The 19,913-nt window shown below is 37.9% G+C and overlaps 1 protein-coding gene across 3 annotated transcripts in view; it reads left to right on the top strand.

The window, feature by feature from the left end:
* uacab (uveal autoantigen with coiled-coil domains and ankyrin repeats b) overlaps window positions 1-19,573 on the top strand; it is a 53,525-nt gene extending 33,952 nt beyond the window's left edge. For all 3 annotated transcript variants that reach the window (XM_051900342.1, XM_051900341.1, XM_051900343.1), the window contains 16 exons: window positions 812-876; window positions 5,027-5,084; window positions 5,507-5,577; window positions 5,762-5,868; window positions 6,419-6,600; window positions 7,659-7,696; window positions 8,611-8,664; window positions 8,883-8,990; window positions 9,189-9,221; window positions 9,445-9,537; window positions 9,654-9,684; window positions 9,870-9,919; window positions 11,044-13,722; window positions 13,814-13,966; window positions 17,454-17,519; window positions 17,773-19,573. In XM_051900342.1, coding sequence (XP_051756302.1) covers window positions 812-876; window positions 5,027-5,084; window positions 5,507-5,577; window positions 5,762-5,868; window positions 6,419-6,600; window positions 7,659-7,696; window positions 8,611-8,664; window positions 8,883-8,990; window positions 9,189-9,221; window positions 9,445-9,537; window positions 9,654-9,684; window positions 9,870-9,919; window positions 11,044-13,722; window positions 13,814-13,966; window positions 17,454-17,519; window positions 17,773-17,844 — 3,860 coding nt within the window. In that variant the 3' untranslated portion in view covers window positions 17,845-19,573. The remainder of the gene's footprint in view (window positions 1-811; window positions 877-5,026; window positions 5,085-5,506; window positions 5,578-5,761; window positions 5,869-6,418; window positions 6,601-7,658; window positions 7,697-8,610; window positions 8,665-8,882; window positions 8,991-9,188; window positions 9,222-9,444; window positions 9,538-9,653; window positions 9,685-9,869; window positions 9,920-11,043; window positions 13,723-13,813; window positions 13,967-17,453; window positions 17,520-17,772) is intronic.
* Window positions 19,574-19,913: the final 340 nt, after the last annotated feature.

Raw genomic sequence — 19,913 nt, 5'->3', positions numbered from 1 at the left:
TCAGCCTGCTTGTGAGTTGGATTACCAGAGAACACAAATAATGATCAAACGTTTCGGAACCATTTTATGTAAAAGTGCAAATTCTCTTAAAGGGTTAGTTCACTCAAAAATGTTGTTCCAACCCAATAAGACTTTCATTCATCTTGACCTGAAACCTGAAAGATTTTTGTCCCTTCATTGAAAGACTGTTCCACCAAAACGTTGACACTTTAAAAAGTTTATGAAGAGATCGTAATAGTTTTAACGTTAGGCTTTTAGTCACATTTAAACATTGATCAACACCCTTACATAGAACACACCAAATTTGGTGAACTGAAGCTTAAACATGCGGCTGAGGTTTGTTCTCTTGTATCACACAAGCGTGTAGGAGCTTTTGCAAGAACCAATTAGTTTCTCACGTCAAATATAGTTTAGCTACCGTTTGCCATATTTGATGTGCTCCAAGTGCATTGATCAATGTTTATATGTGAATAAATGCCTAAATTAAATATGTTCATGGTATATAGTGTTTGTGTTTATTCAGAAAACTTGGATTGAACTTTTATTTATATGGATTTCTTTTACAATCTTTGAACATTTTGAAGCGTCAACATTTTGGTGGAATGGACTTTCAATGGAGGGACTGGAACCCATAAAAAAAATCTTCATTTGTGTTTCCAAAATGAATGCAAGACTAATGAGTTTGGAATGATGTGAGAGTGAGTTTTCACTGTTGACATCGGTCTATACAAGCAGACTGGTTAAGATTGGTTCATCTGAAACACTTTTGTTACCTAATGGCTCCTATTGATTTGTTGTTTTGTTCCTGTAGGAAAAAATGCCTTACACCTGGCAGCCAGAAATGCCCAGTCACTGTGCGTACAGAAACTACTCCAGGTAAAACTGTTTTTCACAGTCAACACAGTTGAAAGTAGAGATTTTTTTTTTTTTTTTTCTTTTAAGCCACGCAATTTCTGCTCTATTGTATCCTCTTTTTGATGTGGAAAAGTATTGAATCGTTCTCTGAAGTTCAATCAATAAAGCACTTTCTAAACAATATTTTTCAGTGCGGTCAAAGCTGTACCTTTGAGATGCAGTAGTGACCAAAAGTAAAGCAAACAATACAAGAGGAATAATCTTTCTAATATTGTTACATTGCAGCATGTTGAATCATGACATACCCTTCAAAATGTTGGGGTCGGTAAATCTTTTAAATGTTTTTGAAAAGTCTCTTATGCTCACCAAGGCTGCATTTATTTGATGAGAAATACAGTAAAAATTTAACTTTTGTGAAATATTGATACAATTTAAAATAACTGTTTTCTATTTTAATATATTTTAAAATATAATTTATTTCTATGATGGCAAAGCTGAATTTTCTGCAGCCTTTACTCCAGTTTTCAGTGTCACATGATCCATCAGATATCTGAAGAATGATTTGATTTGATGCTCAAGAAACATTTATCATCATCAATGTGACAATGTGACAAACAGTTGCTGCTTAATATTTTTGTGGAAACCATACCATTCTTTGATGACGTGCTGTTCAAAAGAAATATAAATATAATTTTTTTTTTTTTTATAATTTTGAAATATAATTGTTTTTTTTTTGTTGTTTTTTTTGTAATATTGTAAATGTCTTTACTCTCACTTCTGATCAATTAAAGGGTTAGTTCACCCAAAAATGAAATTTCTGTCATTAATTACTCATGTCGTTCCAAACCCATAAGACCTTTTATCTTTGGAACACAAATTAAGATATTTTTGATGAAATCCAAGAGGTTTTTTTAATCTCCCATTTATCTAATTACCATCATTTAAGGTCCAGAAAGGTAGTAAAGTCATCGTTAAAATAGTCAATGTGACTACAGTAGTTCAACCTTAATGTTATGAAGCGACGGGAATACTTTTTGTGCACAAAAACAAAATAAAAATACCAACTTTATTCAACAATTTCTTCTCTACTCTGTCAGTCTGCTATGCAGTTGACGCAGTTCAGCACTCCCGTGTTTACGTTCGAACGGCGGCTCAGTATTGGCCAACAGTGTTCACGTGAGTATCACACGCATGCGTTGCAGGAGCCGGCCAATAATAAGCCGGCATTTGGATGTAAACACGGAAGTGCTGAACTGCGTATCAGACTGACAGAGTAGAGAAGAAATTGTTGAATAAAGTTGGTTTTTTTTTTTTTTTTTTTTTTTTTTTTGCACGCAAAAAGTATTCTCGTCGCTTAATAACATTAAGGTTGAACTACTGTAGTCACATTGACTATTTTAACAATGTCTTTAATACCTTTCTGGGCCTTGACATATCTTAATTTGTCTACCGAAGATGAACGAAGGTCTTACGGGTTTGGAACGACATGAGGGTGAGTAATTAATGACAAAAATTTCATTTTTGGGTGAACTCTAACCCTTTAAATGCATCCTTGCAGAATAAAAAAAGTAATTTATCTAAAGGGGTCATGAACTGCGTTGTTTTATTGATTTAGAATGTTTCCTGTGGTGCAATTATACAGTTTGTATGATTATTTTTTATTTATTTTTTTTAATATGATCAAAAATTATTTAGAAATAAAAGGCAATTTTCCTACCCTGATTTTAGCCCTCTGATTTGAACGCTCTGTTTGAAGGGGCGTGACTGCTGTGAGACTTAAGCTTAAGTGTAAACGCTCACTGCTGTGATTGGCTCGCATCTTTGCATATGAAAAAGCCAAGTATTACGTGTTTAACTCTCTCAAAAACTTTTAGCACATTTTTACTATATAACAGCTCACAAGGTTAACTATTCGTGTAAATTGCTGAATACATTTAGATCTATGGCACTATATAGATCGTGAAATGTTGCAGTGATGAGCATGTAGCCGATCACAGACATATTGAGCACATGCATGCAGCGATCTCGTCATTGATTTCTGCACACTAACGAATGCTTTCATAACTATCAGTGCAAACACAGTGTAAATAAGAAATTCGTTGATTATTACAGGAGTTTGGCGCTTGTCCAGAACTCAGTCACTGATAAACTTGGGCTGTTTGATTGACAGATCCAGTGATTGCAAAGGGAGCGTTCTTTGGTCCCTTTCTATTTATAATCACAGTTTAAATAACAGATTATTTTCATCCTACTAGGAGAAACAATGTGAAGTTGACCGTTAAGTCATCACTGTTTTGACTTACTGGCACATAGACAAAGAACATCTGACTGTACATGAATCGTTATCAGAAATCACTGGTCACACAACAGGCATTAGAATTAACACTGTTACTTACATGTTGTCGCATTACTGTCGAGTACATATCATAAACGTCTGTTTGCAAAGCCTGCGCCGAAATTGTGACTGATTTACCAAAGAATCCACAGTGAAATGTACCACATAAAAAATAAATTATGCTCAACTGAGACATTCACATTGTTGAAAATAAATAAAATAACCACATTCCTAGCATTAGAATTGTTTGGAAGGTGTTATTTTTAGTCCAGTGAGTGATCCTGTGCTCTTCTCTCTTCCTCATCTCACTAACGCCAGTGGGCGGGGCCAAAGTTGCAGTGTTGAAGTAGGTGTTGATTTTCTTCTGCAGAGGCGGTCTTTCACCTATAGGCACGTTTCAGGACCAGTCGTTCGCTGAGCTTGGTAACATTAAAAGCTGTATTTGGACTAGCAAGGAAGTTTTCAGTTCTGAAACTTACAGGATATTCTTATAGTATGATGACCTCTTATATGTCAAAAGCTCAAGGAAAATTTGATTTCTCGGTTCATGACCCCTTTATTTAAAACAGTAGTGCATGTATTCTAATTTACTGATGAATTGTATCAAAGGGCAATACCTTGCCCTACTGCGTTGTCATCTGTGTGTTAATGGAAGGGCAGCAAAAAATGAGCCAGTGGGCAAGCTTTCTCCAGCCCACTGGCTCATAAAGAAAGTAACTGCTTATTTCACAGACTAATAAACTGATGACATGAACTTAGCTGCATAATGCTGAACCTGACATCCTGATTATGAGAAAATTATGCTGTTTGAAGTCAAATTGGGCAAAGCTTGTTTACAGATAGTTTATTTTAAATCAATTAATCCACACATTTTGCAAGAAGGTAAAACTGTCTTTGTGTGATCGTGAGTGATGGTGATCAAGATAATTAAGATAGGAATTGATTCCTATCACTTGCTTGTTGACAACTCCTAACAAATCACTGTGACAAAGACACTATTGTTGGTGTTAATTACTTGTACCACAGGGAGCAAAATCAGAGAAGTCTGACTAGACTAATTATGTAAAAATGAGTCTTATTATATAAAAGTTTGTTTAATGCTTGTTTTTGAAATCACTGGTGCAAGACGTTCAGCTGGCAGCTAATATAAAGCGTAATCCACCATAGCGCTCTGCCAGTGTTCTGACTGCGGACAACATTGAGTGGCTGGATGAGAGTATTTTCCGGGTGTCTGAAGTGTTGACAGGCTGCCCATACTGTAACCTGCAGTCTATATTTCTAATGCCGTCATCATGTGCAATCTGAGCCTGGCTTCTAGAGCCCATCAGATAGAGTTACCCAGGACACAGTTAGCCAGCAGGACCATGTGACCTTGCTACTGGTTTTGGAGGCTGTTGCTAGAGTATAAGGGGTTTTTATAGTGACTGAAGTCAGAGGAGTTGTTTTGTTAGAGGTAGCAAAAAGCAGTAGAGAAATTATTGGACTTGAGAAAGTAGGACAGAGAGTGCAATATGGAGAGTAAAAAAGATTTTAGAAATGAGGGCACAGAGTGGTGGGATACAGACCACTGAGGCTAGTATCTTAGCAACACTCTCCTTTGCTTGACCTGGTTTCACTTCTCGGGTTCAGAATCATTTCAAAGATTCAAACTAGAGTCTCACACACCTGTGTCGTTCTGGTCCGTTCTTTGTTTTTATGTTCATATTTTTAGAAGAAATCAGTCATCAGGGATGTTTTTGAAAGTTTAATCTCATCCTCTGACCTTTTAAAGCTTAATAGCTGTAAAGTGTTGAATGGCCTGACAGTACTGTGTCTGACTGGTGTTTTGTGTTTCAGCACAATTGCCCAGTGGGAAATGTGGACCTGCAGGGAAGAACAGCCTTGCATGATGCTGGTAAGCAAAAAGATTTTGTATATTTTTAGGTTTTGTTGGAATTGAACTCTGTAGTCCTCCTGATTCGACCTGACTTGGGGGGTTTCCCACTCCCTCCATTTTCTTTGCGTTTCCATTCCTCCTTTTTACTGCCTCCTACGACGAGTAGAGAAGCAGAGGATGGAGGCAAGGGATGAACGTTTAAATGGGATTCTTTTAGGCAGCAGCAGTCGTAATCAATAAGATGTAGTTCATGGAATTATTTTCCTTCCCTCAGAAGGCTTTCATGTGAGATTTAGAGCTCTTGCTCAGTGCCCAGTGGAGGGTTTGAATTTTATTCATATTTTTAGTATTATTTTTTGAGCTTGATGTCAGATGAGTCTACTGAATCTAATTCGGATGCTCAGGGGACATGTTTAGGAATATTATTATTGTTTTTTCAGTTATGGCCGGCTGCTCCTCCAGCGTGAAGCTGCTCTGTGACAGCGGGGCATCAGTTAATGCCAGCGACTTTGTGAGTTAATATATGTGGCTTGTGGAATGTTTACTATCCTGATAATGTTTTTATATTGTCTCATTCTTTTTACCTGGACAAATGTTCTGTATTTTTTATTTCCCCTCAGATGTACTTTATCCTTAAATGTTCTCTCTGATGAGATTGTTCTTTTTGAGTTTATGCAAATGTGCGCTGTTTGTAGGATGGTCGGACCCCATTGGTGCTTGCCACTCAAATGTGTCATCCACACATCTGTCAGCTGCTGTTGGAAAGAGGAAGTGACATCACAGTCAGAGACAAACAGAATAAGTAAGTAACACATTCATATTTCTCAGTTATTAGTCTTTGTTGGCTCTTTTCTTTTTTTTCTTGCCATGCATGCTTTATTTAGATATTGAATTCTCTGACTTCTCTTTAGCTTTATCTACCTTATTTTTAATGCAGGAGTTGGCATGGCCATTTTTAAAATTGAATGTGTAAGTCTTGTGGTGTCAGCTGCTACCAGTTATTTCAGCTGTACAAAAACAGTCTGTCATGCTGATTTTTATCATATTATTTTAATTTATTATTGTAATCATAAACACATTGGTTTGTAGCACAAGCAGTTTTACCATTTACTGCACCTTGCTATTCCATTAGTTATTTACCTATAGTGGCTAATGAATCTGAAGTCTCACGCATTCACAGGAAATTGCTTCCTTTTTAATTGACAAAACATGGTGAATGGAGGGACATTAATATGTTTTTGTGTTGTTCTTGTCTCAATAGTTTAGAAAAATCACAGATGCACGTTTGAATGTAGTATTTTGATGTCATTGTCAGACCTATTAAAGATATGTTTGTGTCTTTGTTCACTCAGAACAGCGTTGATTTTGGGCTGTGAATACGCGTGTAAGGATGCTGTGGACGTTTTGTTGAAACATGGCGCTGACGTCACTGCTGTGGATGGTTTTGGACATGACAGTTATCACTATGCACGACTCAGCAAAAACCAGGAGCTTGTCTCTCTTGTCAAGAGTTACCTGGACAGTGCCACAAAAGGTTTTGTTATGCTTCCTGTTTTTATGATATCTCTCTCTCCCATATGTCTACAATGTTAGAGCTGTAGAGCAGTGCTTAAAATCATAAATTGAAAGGAATTAAAATGTACCTCAAACTGAATTGGCCAAACACTATTCAAAATTACTAACATGACATAAACTGAATTGGAAAATGTTAGTAAATGCATGAACAAGAGCAATGTGATTTACCAGACAAAGACATAGAACAAACTCTAGACCAAATATTGTATTAATATTAGCCATATTACAATAGTGACCGTTAACCATGTCCAGAGATTGTAAAGTTTGATTGGATGCACGATTTTATGGTTGGTTGCATTTCATTATTTGCATCAGAACAGATAGTAGTCTGCAATCTAAAATGCTGGACAGTCAGTGATTTAATTGAGAGAGAAAGCACAAAAGGTTGTCCTTCATTGCAGATTTACAGGAGGGAGAACCTTTTGGGTGATGTGTCCAGAATAAGCATTCTAAATAGAACAAACAGAGCGAAAAGAAGTGATATGCCAAGCAATTTCTGACGATATTTGAACAGTCGACCACTGTTATTATTGTAACAAGATGTTCCTATATCACCTCATTACTTCTGTTGTTCCATTCCATTATCCTTTGCATTTAAGTGATGAGTTTTTATTTTCCAGTATGTGAATGCTTTTTCACATGTTTGAAACTTTTCACTGAGGCTGATGGAAAATGTTCGCCATTCTTGGTGTAAATCAGTTGAATGCAATTTTTGTGAGTTTTTAAATTCTTTTTTCCCCCTGCAGTTCACAGTACTTTGTTGCATCATTTTTGATGTGAATAGACCTTTATCAGATAGTAAGGTTATAGAGATCAAAGCCCCAAGAGCTTATGACGCACACTCCTTAAAGAGTGTCTTTTCAGCTTCATACTTCAGAGTGAAAAGAAATAGCTACTCATATATTTCATAGCTCATGAATGGAAAAAAACATCTCAATCCTCATCTTATGTTTTTTATTTTTTTATTTTGGTTGTTCCATGTATTGCTAATTAATGATTACCCATTTGTATTCACAGCAAAAGAAGCTGCCAAGATGGAACAGAAAAAGAGACAGGTATGCACAGCATTTTAGCCTTTGTTTTATTCTGAGCATCTCCTTGTGGATGAGAGTTTAAAGAAACGGATAGACTGAACTCAATCACAGCAAGGTTAAAACTTCTCCTTGCTGATTAACTTTTGTTAGTGTCTCAGTTTTATAACTGACTCATAAATGAACTGATATATTTTCCCCACACATACTGCCTTCATTCTCATTGTAATTTCACTGAAGCTGTCTAAAGCAGTGAGACTGGAATCATACAAATGAGATTTATGATTAATGAGCAGAGAGATTCTTTGTTTCTCATTTCAGCAGTTTTGCATCTATCATATAAAATGGAAAATACATTATTTCAGGCTAATATATTTCCTTATCACATACCAAGTCTCCCAATATCTTGATGCACTAATCTGACCCCACCTGCATTAGCAACTGCATTGCTGTAGCAGTTTTTAAACACTACTGCCACCCAGTGTTCAATGAAAGTAATGCAAAATTCATTTTTCTCTAAAACCATATCCAGTAATTTTTATAATTCAACCACTTTTCACTGATGTAAGCTGGGTCTGCACAAAACGGTATTCATTTGTTAATTAATAAAATGCCTTGAAGGCATTAAATGTGCTGCAAATAACAAGCTGTAATTATCATGGATTATGGTAGAAATAAACTGCAGCCACTTGTTCCTATTTCTGCCCTACAGCACAGTTTTGCATCTGAATAAATGTGTTCTCTAGTGTATAGAGATAATATTAGCCAATCTGTTAAGATTGTTATAACAATATATTTTATTGTTGCAAGTGGCATTTCTCAGACTCATAACCACTCCACTGATTTACAAAGATACCAAGGACTCTGAAATTATATTAGTAATCCTGGCCATTTTTGTTGGATTTATCATTTATTTTGATATTTATTGTCTGTGTCAGTTGCAGTCTGTGGAGATGGCCTCTGAAACCTCTAACCATGAAAAGATCATACAGGTGAGGGCCATTCAACTCCATGACTGTTGCCAGTAAATTGTTTGTATTTGTAATGTTATTATTAGACCTGGACTTGTCTTATTCTGTTCCATTTACATGTTCATTTACATACTCTTTTACCTGCTTTTTTGTTACCTGCATTTTTTTGTATTGCGATCTGTACATTTAATACAAATGAGTGGGCATGTAGTGACTTTGTCTGTAATTGTGTTTTCTAGGACCTGGAGAAAAAGAATGAGAGCCAACAGGAGTCTCTAAAGAAGTTCCACCAGGAACAGAGGACGCTGCTTGATAAAGTTAACATGCTTCAGCAGCAACTCAGCCAGGTGTTCCTTCAGTCTTTTTATAATTGGCCAATTTATTTGCAAGTCTGCACCTTACACAGGTGTTTTCAGCAAAATTCAAGCCAAAATACTCAACTGTATTTACCTGAGCAGGCAGTTGTGTAGTTATATTGCAGGAGTTCTGCAGACATCTTGTGTAATGCATGTTTTCTCTCTCTCTTTTTGTCCTTTCTTTTTCAGGAAAAGTCAACAGTGGAGGACATTCACAAGGAGGTAATTTATGTGTTGTCCTGAAAGAGACTTTCTTCTGTCCTAGTATCATTGTCTGTTGTCATTTTCATGAGAATAGACAATGACACTGTCCACTGTCCTTCTTTTTGTTCCCATTGCTATCATAGTTTTGGAGGGGTTTTTTTATTATTATTTTTTTTATAAGGTTATAAGGTTCGGTGTGAGTTGCTGTTAAATATGCATGTGTATCTGTTTTGTACACCAGAGAGAACAGCTGAAGCTTTTACTTTCTGCCAAAGAGAAGGACGAAGGAGTCCGGGCCATAGAGACTGTGAGAGTCCAGCAGCGGAGCCATTTGGTCAGTGAAAATTTTTGCAAGATGCTCATCAAGGACTGCTTCTTTTTAACTCCAGATCCAGAAACTCATGATTAAAGTTTGATGAAATGATGAATAAATCTGTTTTTATTTTACAGGAAGATTACCCTGGCCAGTCTGTGATCAAAGGTGATTTTGTCTTTTAAAATCTGGATCTTTAGATTGTGATTAAGTACAGTGCCATCTTGATATTAGAGACATCAATATAAACTGTGCTGATGTTGAGATAATGTTGATTGTAGGGATGTTTAAAATGTCATATTTCTATAAGTACAGTCGTGTGTTTTTTTCATTCTGGGTTCTTTTTTCTGCAGGAAAAGACAATGTACTAGTTCGACAGTCACACAGCTTGGACTCTGCTCAGGTGAATTTAGATTTCTTTAAACTCTTCTTAACACATAAATACCAAACATTTCTACTGAAGCCAAAAACTAGTTATATTTTATGTATCATTTACTTGGTGTAAACCAACTCTAAAACATGCCACCTGGGTTTTTTTTTTTTTAACAAACTGAGGTCATTTACAGTAATGCACTTCGAAGTCTGTATGTACTGCAATTAAACAAACAAAGGACTTTTTAAAAATTAAAAACATTTAGGCATTCAAATCAAACTATTCATTTGAATTCAAAATTTAGTTGCTGACCTTGTTCCAATATTCCAACCCCTGTCAATCAGTAATAAAACATCCAAAATGCCTAAATGTGTGTGTAATATATATTAAACATTGTCCATGAGCATATATATTTTATTAAGAGGGTTACAATTATTTTGCTGATTTTGCTCATGAAGTTCAACAACAGCATCAGACTGCTTAAATGTAAAATCAAGAAATGATTCCAAAGGTTTGCTGAGCATGCACAAGGTTTCCAAGGTTTGGAAATTTAGCTTCTTTTTTTCCTACTTATGTTCAGTAATGCAGTGAGCAGACTGTCTATGTCAGCGGTGTTAAGCTTAGGAGAGGCAGTGGCAGTCAGATAAGTTGCTCTCTCTCGTTTCATTTTAGAACCTCCATAGCCTGCAGTGTCAGACAGGTTTATGATTTATTAGCTCTATTCTCTGAAGGGACATAATATACCTGGGTTCAGCTTTTGGGCAGATGTGGTGGATGCAATTTTGTTGTCACATTAGCACCAGAGACGACTTTACTCTCTCCTATGCTAGAGGTCACTGCACACTTTAAAAAGATGCTAAAATACACCTGTTAAAGTAGGATCAGATGTATGACTTGGGATGTGGCCTAGATAAAGTTTTCTTTAAAAGTTTTAAGCCCTTGTATGAACCCATGTGAGAAAAAGGATGGGAACCATTCCATCTTCTGTTCCTCAGTGGAAGGCCGGCCATGGATTTTTACAGACTAGATTTATTTTCCTCAATTTCTTGTTAATAGTAATGAGGAAAAGGAAATCTGTGAAAAATAAAAAATTTAGGCTCTTTCCAGAGTGTTTATGTGATTAATAATTAATGCTCACTTGTGTTTGAATTCAGATCTTGCAGCCTACAGGACCATCTCGATCTGTGTCTCGACCCTTGGAGCTGTCTCGGCCGGTGACTGGTGTTCCTGAGACACTTCGTCAAGAGCTTGAATGTGTCCGCAGACAGCAAGAGGCTGCACAAGAGGAGGTGGGCCACCTCAAAAAGGCTCTAGCAAGCAAGTCCCAGGAGTGCGAGGAGCTGACCAAGAAGTGTGAGACCATCAAACGCGAGTCAGACCAGCAGGTACGTGAGCTGGAGGAAGCCATGGGAGATGTGCAGAAGCGAATGATGGAGTCTGAGTCAAAGGTGAAACAACTTCAGGCTCATGTGGTGGCGGTAAAGGACCATCTCAATAACCAAGTTGTTGATGACCTTAAAACACAGCTGAATGATATGAAGGCAAAGTATGAGGGAGCTTCTGCTGAAGTTGGACGGGTCAGGAACCATTTGAAACAGAGTGAGAAAGCATTGGAGGAGTATAAAAAAAGTGAAGGACTTCTGGCTGTGGAGGTTGAGAGGCTTACTGCAGAGCTGAGCGCAATGCAAGAGGACCATAAAGACATGGAAGAAATGCTCTTAAACATGGAAGGTCAAGTGAAGACTGCAGAGGTCAGGTTGACGTCAATGGTTCCAGGAGAAAAGTTTGACAACATGAAGAACCTTCTCACCAATGCTGTGGATGAGAAGGAGCTACAGTTGGCTGAGTTAAGGGAAGATTATGACCGTGTGCTGGAGGAAGTGGCAGAGCTCCACCGTGCGATGGACGACCGACAAACTGTCCCCCTGCAAGAGCACGAACGAGTCCGGGCTGCTCTGGAGGAGCAAACCTCAAACCTGAAGAAGAAACTTGCTGATGTCACTGCAAAGTGTCAGTCATTAATATGTGAAGTGGAGGAGGGTGAGGATGAGAGAGAACTGCTCAGAGAGGAGCTGCAGGAACTCAGCAACAATCTGAAAACCAAGTTTGTGAGTTTAGAAAACCACGAGGAGGTGAAGAGGTCTATGGGACTTGCTGTGGAGGAGTTGAGGGTTAGGTTGGCAGAGGAGACGGAGAAGAGAAAACATGCTGAGGAGCAGATACAGAGGCTGCAGGAGGAGAAGATCTCTCTCTGTGAGAACGTTACCAACCTGAAGAGCACATACATCCCCTGTGAACGTTATGAGAGTGAGATGTCTGCACTCACAGAACGCAACACAGAAATGGAAGGAGATCTTAACAGCCTTCGGGATAAATACCAGGAGAAAGTCAATGAACTTGAAATTTTGGCAGCTGAAAAAGCAACACTGAAGAAGAGCTTTGACACTGAGTTTGTCACAAAGAAGGAGTATGAGAGAGTGCGGATGGAGTTAGATGAGGCTTTGGAGAAAGCGAAGATTGAAATCGCAAAGTTGGAGGATGATTGTAGAGTTCGGGACGAGGAGTTACAGAAGGCGAAAGAAGGAAATGCTATGTTGAAAGAAGAGTTTAAGAATGTGCAGGCCAAGTTAGCAAATGATTATATCAGCCTTGTGGAACATGAGGTATTCAAAAGTACAATGAGCAAAGCTTTATCAGAAGCAGAGGGACGAGCTAGAGATGCCAACTCAAAGTACCAGTGTGCTCAAGAGAGTGCGTCAAAGCTACACGAGGAAATCGAAGCACAGAAGAAAGAGTTGGATACTATTCAAGAGGCATTGCAGTTGAAGTTTGTGCCATTGACTGCTATGGAGGAAAAAGAGATTTATTTCAACACCACTTTGAAGGACTTGGCAGATAAACTTGCTGAAGTGAAGGAGATCTACAATATTGAAAAGACCAAAGGGGAAAGCCAAAGACTAGAGAATGAAAAATTGAAAGAAGACATGGCGTCTCTGCAGCAGAAACTTCAGACGGGGCTTGTGTCCAGCGAGAAGTACAAAGAAGTGGAGGACCGCTGCAAGGGCCAGGTGGAGGAGCTGAGTCTGAAGTTGGTGGAGCTAGAGCAGCAATATAAAGAGGTTACGATCCAGCGGGCCGAACTAGAGGAGCAAAACGCATTCTGCAACTCTGAGATCCAGAGTCTCCAGAAGAAACTGAACAGTGAGTATATCCATCTAGAGCAGTTTGAGGCCATGCAGAGCTCTCTGAGTGGGAGCCTGCAGGAAGCGCAGAAGGAGTGCAAGTGCTTACATGAAGCTCATAAACTGGAAGTCCAGCGTGTTCAAGAACTAGAAAAACAACTCCAGAGTCAGAGCTGTGATGAGACCCAGCATAGCCAAGTTAAAGAGGCTCTGGAACGTGAGGTCAACGAGCTTCGCTTGGCACTGCGGGAGGAGGAAGAAACCAGCGCGCAGAGGGCTGAGGACGTAGCCACTCTGCAGACTGAGCTCCTCAGAGCCACTCACGCTCTCGATGACCTCCGCAGCTATGAAGAACAGGTGAATGAGCTCAGATCTGAAAAGCACAAGCTGGAGGAGAAGGTGCGTGAACTTGGCGATCGGCTGTCAGGACTGGATGAGCAATATGAGGATCTGCACAGGGAAACAACCCAGGCCAGGGAGGGTGAAAAGAGGGCTAGAGCAGAAACTGAGGCCCTGCAGATAAAGAGCGCCTCCATTGAGAAGGAGATCAGAGATCTGAAAGAGAGATATGAGGAATCACTCAGCACCATTGGAGAACTACAGAAGAGGATTCAAGCATCCTCAGAGCAGACTGAGCTTAAAGACAAAAGGGTGAGAAAGTTATACTAATTTATGTGGAAGTGCTTTTTCGGTAAGTGCCTGATATTTCGTCTGATTATAAGCAAGGTGTTCTCTGTTTCAGATCACAGAACTGTTGGCAGATGTTGAAAGGCTGAAACAGGCTCTGAATGGCTTATCCCAGCTGGCTTATGCTGGCAACACGCCCAACAAGAGACAGACTCAACACATTGACACACTCCAAGCCCAGGTCAAGAGCCTTCAGCAGCAGCTGGCTGTGAGTAGCTCTGTTCGTATGCAGATACCGGTGGATTTGTTTATAATTGCCTACAAATATGACATGCCATCAACCTTGGACTAAAAAATACACCCACTTACTGACTGACTTGCATTCATAATAGATTCTAGAGCCTTCTATTCTATGGCGTGGGGGGGTGGGGGTGCAAGAATGCACTGAGGGACCGATTTCTTTCTCCCTCAGGTTATTTCAGCAGTAACAGGATAATATTATTAAGGAGTCTTCCAAGATTTGGTGTTTTTCTGAATTAAATGGTTTCCTTTTACTTAAAGGTAGGGTAGGCAATGTTTTTCATAAACACTTTTTGTTATACTGGTTGAAACTCTCTTCACATCCTGATAGCAGTGAATAGTACAAGTGGTCTAAATATTTTTCAAAAAATGTACACATATCTTCTGTGGAAGTCTTAGGACCAAAAATTGTTCATCCAATCTTTGGATTCATTGTAATTGTTATGGAAGTTACAATTACAATTGTTTCAGTTACAATTACTTAATTGTTACGGAAGCTACTAGATGATAATTTATGCAGTGATGACTGTAAAGTGTTTGGTAACGTTTAATTTCTGTATATTTCCTACCTGTTAGACAAGTAGGAATGCCACAGGTAAATATGACATTATATGTGAAGATTGTCTTAAGTTCACTTAAATTTAAAAGTTATTTTTTTAAAGCCTAATAAATGTTGAAATTCATAGCTTTCAGTTATACTGTAATGTTGAATGTCTATAATTAATTTTTATTTTAAAATCAATTTTATAGAGACATCATCAGTACCAGTAATAGTATCAATAATACTGGCCTTCATTCATAAAAAGATTCCATTAAACAAATATTTAAAATATACTGTCTTTAAGTTGTTTCTATGTTGATTTGGAGAGTAACAGTGAAATTATTACAATATAAAAATATTAAAAACTCCAATATTTTTAATCACGGTTAATTAGAGAAAAAAATTTGATTAATTAGTTTTTTTTATTTTTTATTATTGATTGACAGCAATAATATTTCTATATGTTTACTTACAGATAAGGTATCGGTACGAGTACCGATACCTTTTTTTTTTTTCTAGTACTCGCCGATACCGATACCTACACGTTTAATAATTTTTTTTTTTTTTTTTTGAGTAATAGTTTTTATGTGCTTGTCACAAACTTAAATTACAAAAATTTCAGTGTCCAATAACCTTTAAAGGGCATAATTACCAATAATTGTTATATAAAAAGAAATTCACAAACAAATTACAAACAATACAACAAATACTATAGAGATACAAATTAAATAAACTTGTTTTTCAGATACAGTACATTTATTTACCATGTATACATTTATTTAACATATTTTGTTGTTTTATTAACATTAATGACAAATATTTAATTAGGCTACGGTCCCTTTAATACCGAATCCATGGAGACTGACACATGTCCTGTTTTCACCCAAATGTTTACGTCCACTTAAGCCATAACCGACTGTATTTACATGAGATACTCCACACAATGGACATTTTGACAACTATGTGTGCATTTGACCATTCAGGCGCGAGGAGAACTGATCGCGCGCCGTCTGAGAGAACTGGGATCGCGCGCAAGAAAGAGAGAGCGCGAGCGAGAGGTAGCGCTTCTGGTCTGTGTCATTCAGCGCGATTCCGCCTATCCCGCCTTCACTAATCGATAACGAATTGTGATTGAAAGCATGTAGTTCGCAATGTGTGGGTTGTCGTCATTAATTTTGAAGTATTTCCACACCTCTGAGGCTGACATTGTTTCTGCTGCTGCCGCCAGTGTCTCTGTGCACGGGTAATTCTGTCAGTTACATCACGTGAGGTATCGGTCTTTGGTATCGGGGGTATTTTTTACGAGTACAAGTACTTGAGCTTGGTATCGGGCCTGCATCCCTACTTTACATGACGCATATCTCCATCTCTGTGAGTTACAGAAATGAAAACATGCTGCACACACAACACATGCTTCTGTGCAGCGCAGAGTGGTTCTTTCACACTGTATGACGTGACAGACAACTAGTTGTCAAGTCAAGTTGAGTTCACAGTTCACACAGTGGGAGTTTGCAGAGAATGCAGTTGTGAAAATTTACACGTATGAGTTCAGAGAAAATTTACAGTGATAGAATGCAGTTGTCACTCCTGCAATTAACTAAACCGTATTTGTGTATGCCACCATAGGAGTCAAATACAGGACTGACATCTATATTCTATTGCTGTGTGAACAGAGCCTTGGCAACCTCTGGTGCTCAGGTACAAGCAGCTGCCTTGCTAGTTTGTAAAAATAGTGAAAAGTAAGAATTCAGAGGAGCATAAAAAAACTGCAGGTGGATTTCAGTAGTGGCGTGTAACGCAGTCACTCCTACTAGACACTTTGGCGAGTTGAATTTTATATACAATATATGCATTTTTCAATTGTATTCTTTTAAAAAAGACATCTGAAATAATAAACTAAGTGCAATGTAGTGTTGTCAAAAAATGTTTTTTTCTCAATACATATCAATCTTTAAATATATCTGAAATGCTTCCAATACTCATTTTCTGCTGAATAGATACATGATACCAGCTGCGCTTTCTCGCTCTCTCATGTCTCTGACAGCAAGTTGACACACAAACCTGCCTCCCTTTACTCACTCCTTTCATTTGCTCCAGTTGTTGGCGTTACAGGGCTTGAATTTTTGTGCGGGATTGCGCGTATTGCACATAATTTTACAGATTTTGTGCTCACACCTAAAGTGCACGCACATAAATCCGCCTCTCAGTACTCAGTACTCAGTTTGCTGCTTATTGTGCTTAAACAGTCAAATACAAACAAAATATACAGTATTCACATAAACTCAGTCAGTTATGTTTTAAGTGAATGTAAACAGTTGAGAAAGAAAACGCATGTGTAACAGTATAATGGATCCGTGCGTCAGGTCTTAAAGTGACAGCAGCCTAATATACCAGCTGCCAATTTATGAGATAATATTAAGAATATCTATATATCCACTAGCCACAGTGGCTAGTGAGGCAAAAAAGTTAATGTCAAGCCCTCCACACACACACACAAAACACTAAAGAGGTTTTATGCTGCTCAGATGGAAACTTAACCTCAAAGTGAAAGCCCCGCACAATTATTTCTATAATGAAACGTGTTACTGTTGCTTTTTTCTGTTTTTGAGTTGGCTATGAACCTAAATAAAGTTGTTTTTATTGAATTGGCTTTTACATTAAAAATAAATACAAACAAAATACAAAGATTCCCAACCCCTGATGTAGGTTTAGATGAATCCAATGTGTCCCAACCCCCTCCTTTACTTTCATATTATCTTTGTGAATATGTATGCATCAGTTGTTTAGTATTTTGTGTGTTGCTGAGGGTGCATTGTGTTTACAAACTCACTGACCATCTAACCTTGCAAGACCTTATTATATGATGCTTGTAAAACACTGCCTGAAATGTCTTGTCTTTTTTCCATCTAAACAGGATGCTGAGAGGCAACACAGAGAAGTAGTTTCAATTTATCGAACTCATCTTCTCAGTGCAGCGCAGGTAATTGTATATAAATGTGTGTTGAATGTGAAGGTTTCTTTCTTTTTTGCAGTAGCATTTCCTTTTATTTTGCTCCTATAACAAGGCCATTCACCATGACCTCTTAGGTCATAAATGACATGCAGAGTTCAACAATACTGTTATAGTAAGACATTATTACAGTGTACAGGTCATAGCCTGTAGTTGCATTTCTGAAAGCAAATCTGAAAATGGATTTATCCTGACTGAATACGGCTCACTTGTTTTCTTTCAGGGTCACATGGATGAAGATGTCCAAGCTGCCTTACTGCAGATCATTCGAATGAGACAAGGTTTTGTGTGTTGAACTCAACACACTGAGACCACACTGACTCCAATTCATCATTCACACAGTAACCTCCCATTCAGCTCAGTGCAGCTTGATACTGCTCTGGAGTACTTCACTCAGAAAGTCACGTTTTGTAACATTTGATATGTTCTGATTAGGTTCGGTGTTGTATGTACTAACAGTATAGTATCCGTAATATAGATGTGCCTAGTGACAAAACTAAATATAGCACTAGGGATATCTAAACACATCCAAAAACACATAAATCATAAACATGAGAGGCAACGGATAATGATTTAATCTTAATGAAGCATATTAGCTTAACTAAGAGTCTCATGTACCTCCTTATTTCATGTTGAAATAACCTAACTACAGTTTAAAGAAGAACATTCCCTCCCTCCTCTCTTATAGCCTCGATCTAAGCTACGTGTGTGGTGTATTAATGAGAAACGCATCCCTTTAGAGAGATTTTAACATGCTGTTCTCAGTCCAGCACTACTGTGTCCTCTTTAATGGTTAAAGTAATGATCTGGTTAGGGGAAACAGATCTTTCAACACTAGGGAAATTAGCTTTAAGGCTTTAGTGGAGTGGTGGGCACTGAGGCAGTTCCTGGGCTGTCTATGTTTTATGAAATGCCAGCGGCATAGTGGTTGAATATCATGCAGTCCTGCACAGTCATAATATTACATTTTATCACATGTAAGCTTATGCTCATACAGTATACAGTAAGAGCGTAATTGCACAGCACTGATATCACAGTAAATGTCATTTGTGCACTTGTTTTAGAAGGTCCCAGATTTGTTAGAGTCCAAAGATCAGAGCACATCACTGCAGCTTCATCTTACACACATCTTTTGCAGTTTTGCCCGGGCCCATGTCCATACACTGGATCATTGTTTCAAATGCGGGTGGTGTATTTGAGTCAGTGAGTGTCTATTGGGTTGGGTGATATAGGATGGAGTAGATCTTTTAGTAAAGTGTTTATGTAAAATTGCTTTGCTTCTGCAGTGACAACAGCAGACCACGTCTCATAAATGATTGTATGAGGAAAACATTTAACACTGAGGACTTTCATAACACTCTATCCTTCATGTTCCTGTATCCTGGCTGATATCGCCATCTAGTGGTGTGACTTGGCTGGCCAAGTTTGATGTGTGCTTTTGTTTAAGAGAATGTGATGCATTTAGGAATTCTCCCTTTTGATGCTTCCCAAATCTGATATATCACCTTTTACATGGCTTTGTACTACTTTTGATTAATGAACACCATGTTTGTGGTAACTATTACAGAATTCAGCAGGACTGGAATGGAAAGGCACAATAATCTGTTCAGGTTTCAGAACATGACTGTAGACTGACATACTTTATATTTTCTGGATCTTTTTTTTTTTTTTTTTCATCTAAACTGTCATTTTTAAGTCAAATTATCCTTTGAGTTTCCAATCAGATATTCTAAAATTAATTAGAGTTCCCAACCCTGGCTTTCCAGGATTGACTTAATTTATTTTAAAAACACTACTGTTGTGCCATTTGGTTTGATTGGAATTAACTGATGCTATTGGTTCTCTCTGTTGGGAATGACTAATTGTAATGGTTTCATTATTTATTAGTATTACATTCTAACTGTGCTCTTATGGTTATCAGTTAGTCTGTGCGCTTCCTTCATAGACATTTTCTCTCCTTTTTTTCTTTTTGTTTTGCAAAATTTTGAGTCTAACATCAATAAAAGTGCCTCTTTTAGACTAAACTGGCTGTGTGCAAATGAAAAAGATTAATCCCAGCAGTCACAGAGTGTCTTGAAGTGAACCTTGCCGTTGGCAGGCCTTTCCAGCCCCTCTCACTCTCCTTGAAGTGAACACACATGTTGTGACTTTAAATCCAATCAGATCAAGATTGAGAGCTTTTTTCCCTCATGTGGTTTGCATTGATTTGTACCTTAGCGTTTAACTTACCTTTGAAACAAAATGAGGTTTACAAATTCAAAGGAAAGACAATATTTTTCTTCCAATAAAGGTCTTCGTTTTTTTGTTATTATTATATTAAGGTCAGAGTAAAAATTGTAACACTCCAACAGAATCAATGTTGTT

Source organism: Ctenopharyngodon idella, chromosome 7 (genome assembly GCF_019924925.1).
Source record: "Ctenopharyngodon idella isolate HZGC_01 chromosome 7, HZGC01, whole genome shotgun sequence".
Taxonomy (NCBI): domain Eukaryota; kingdom Metazoa; phylum Chordata; class Actinopteri; order Cypriniformes; family Xenocyprididae; genus Ctenopharyngodon; species Ctenopharyngodon idella.
This window is presented reverse-complemented; position numbering and strand designations above follow the sequence as displayed.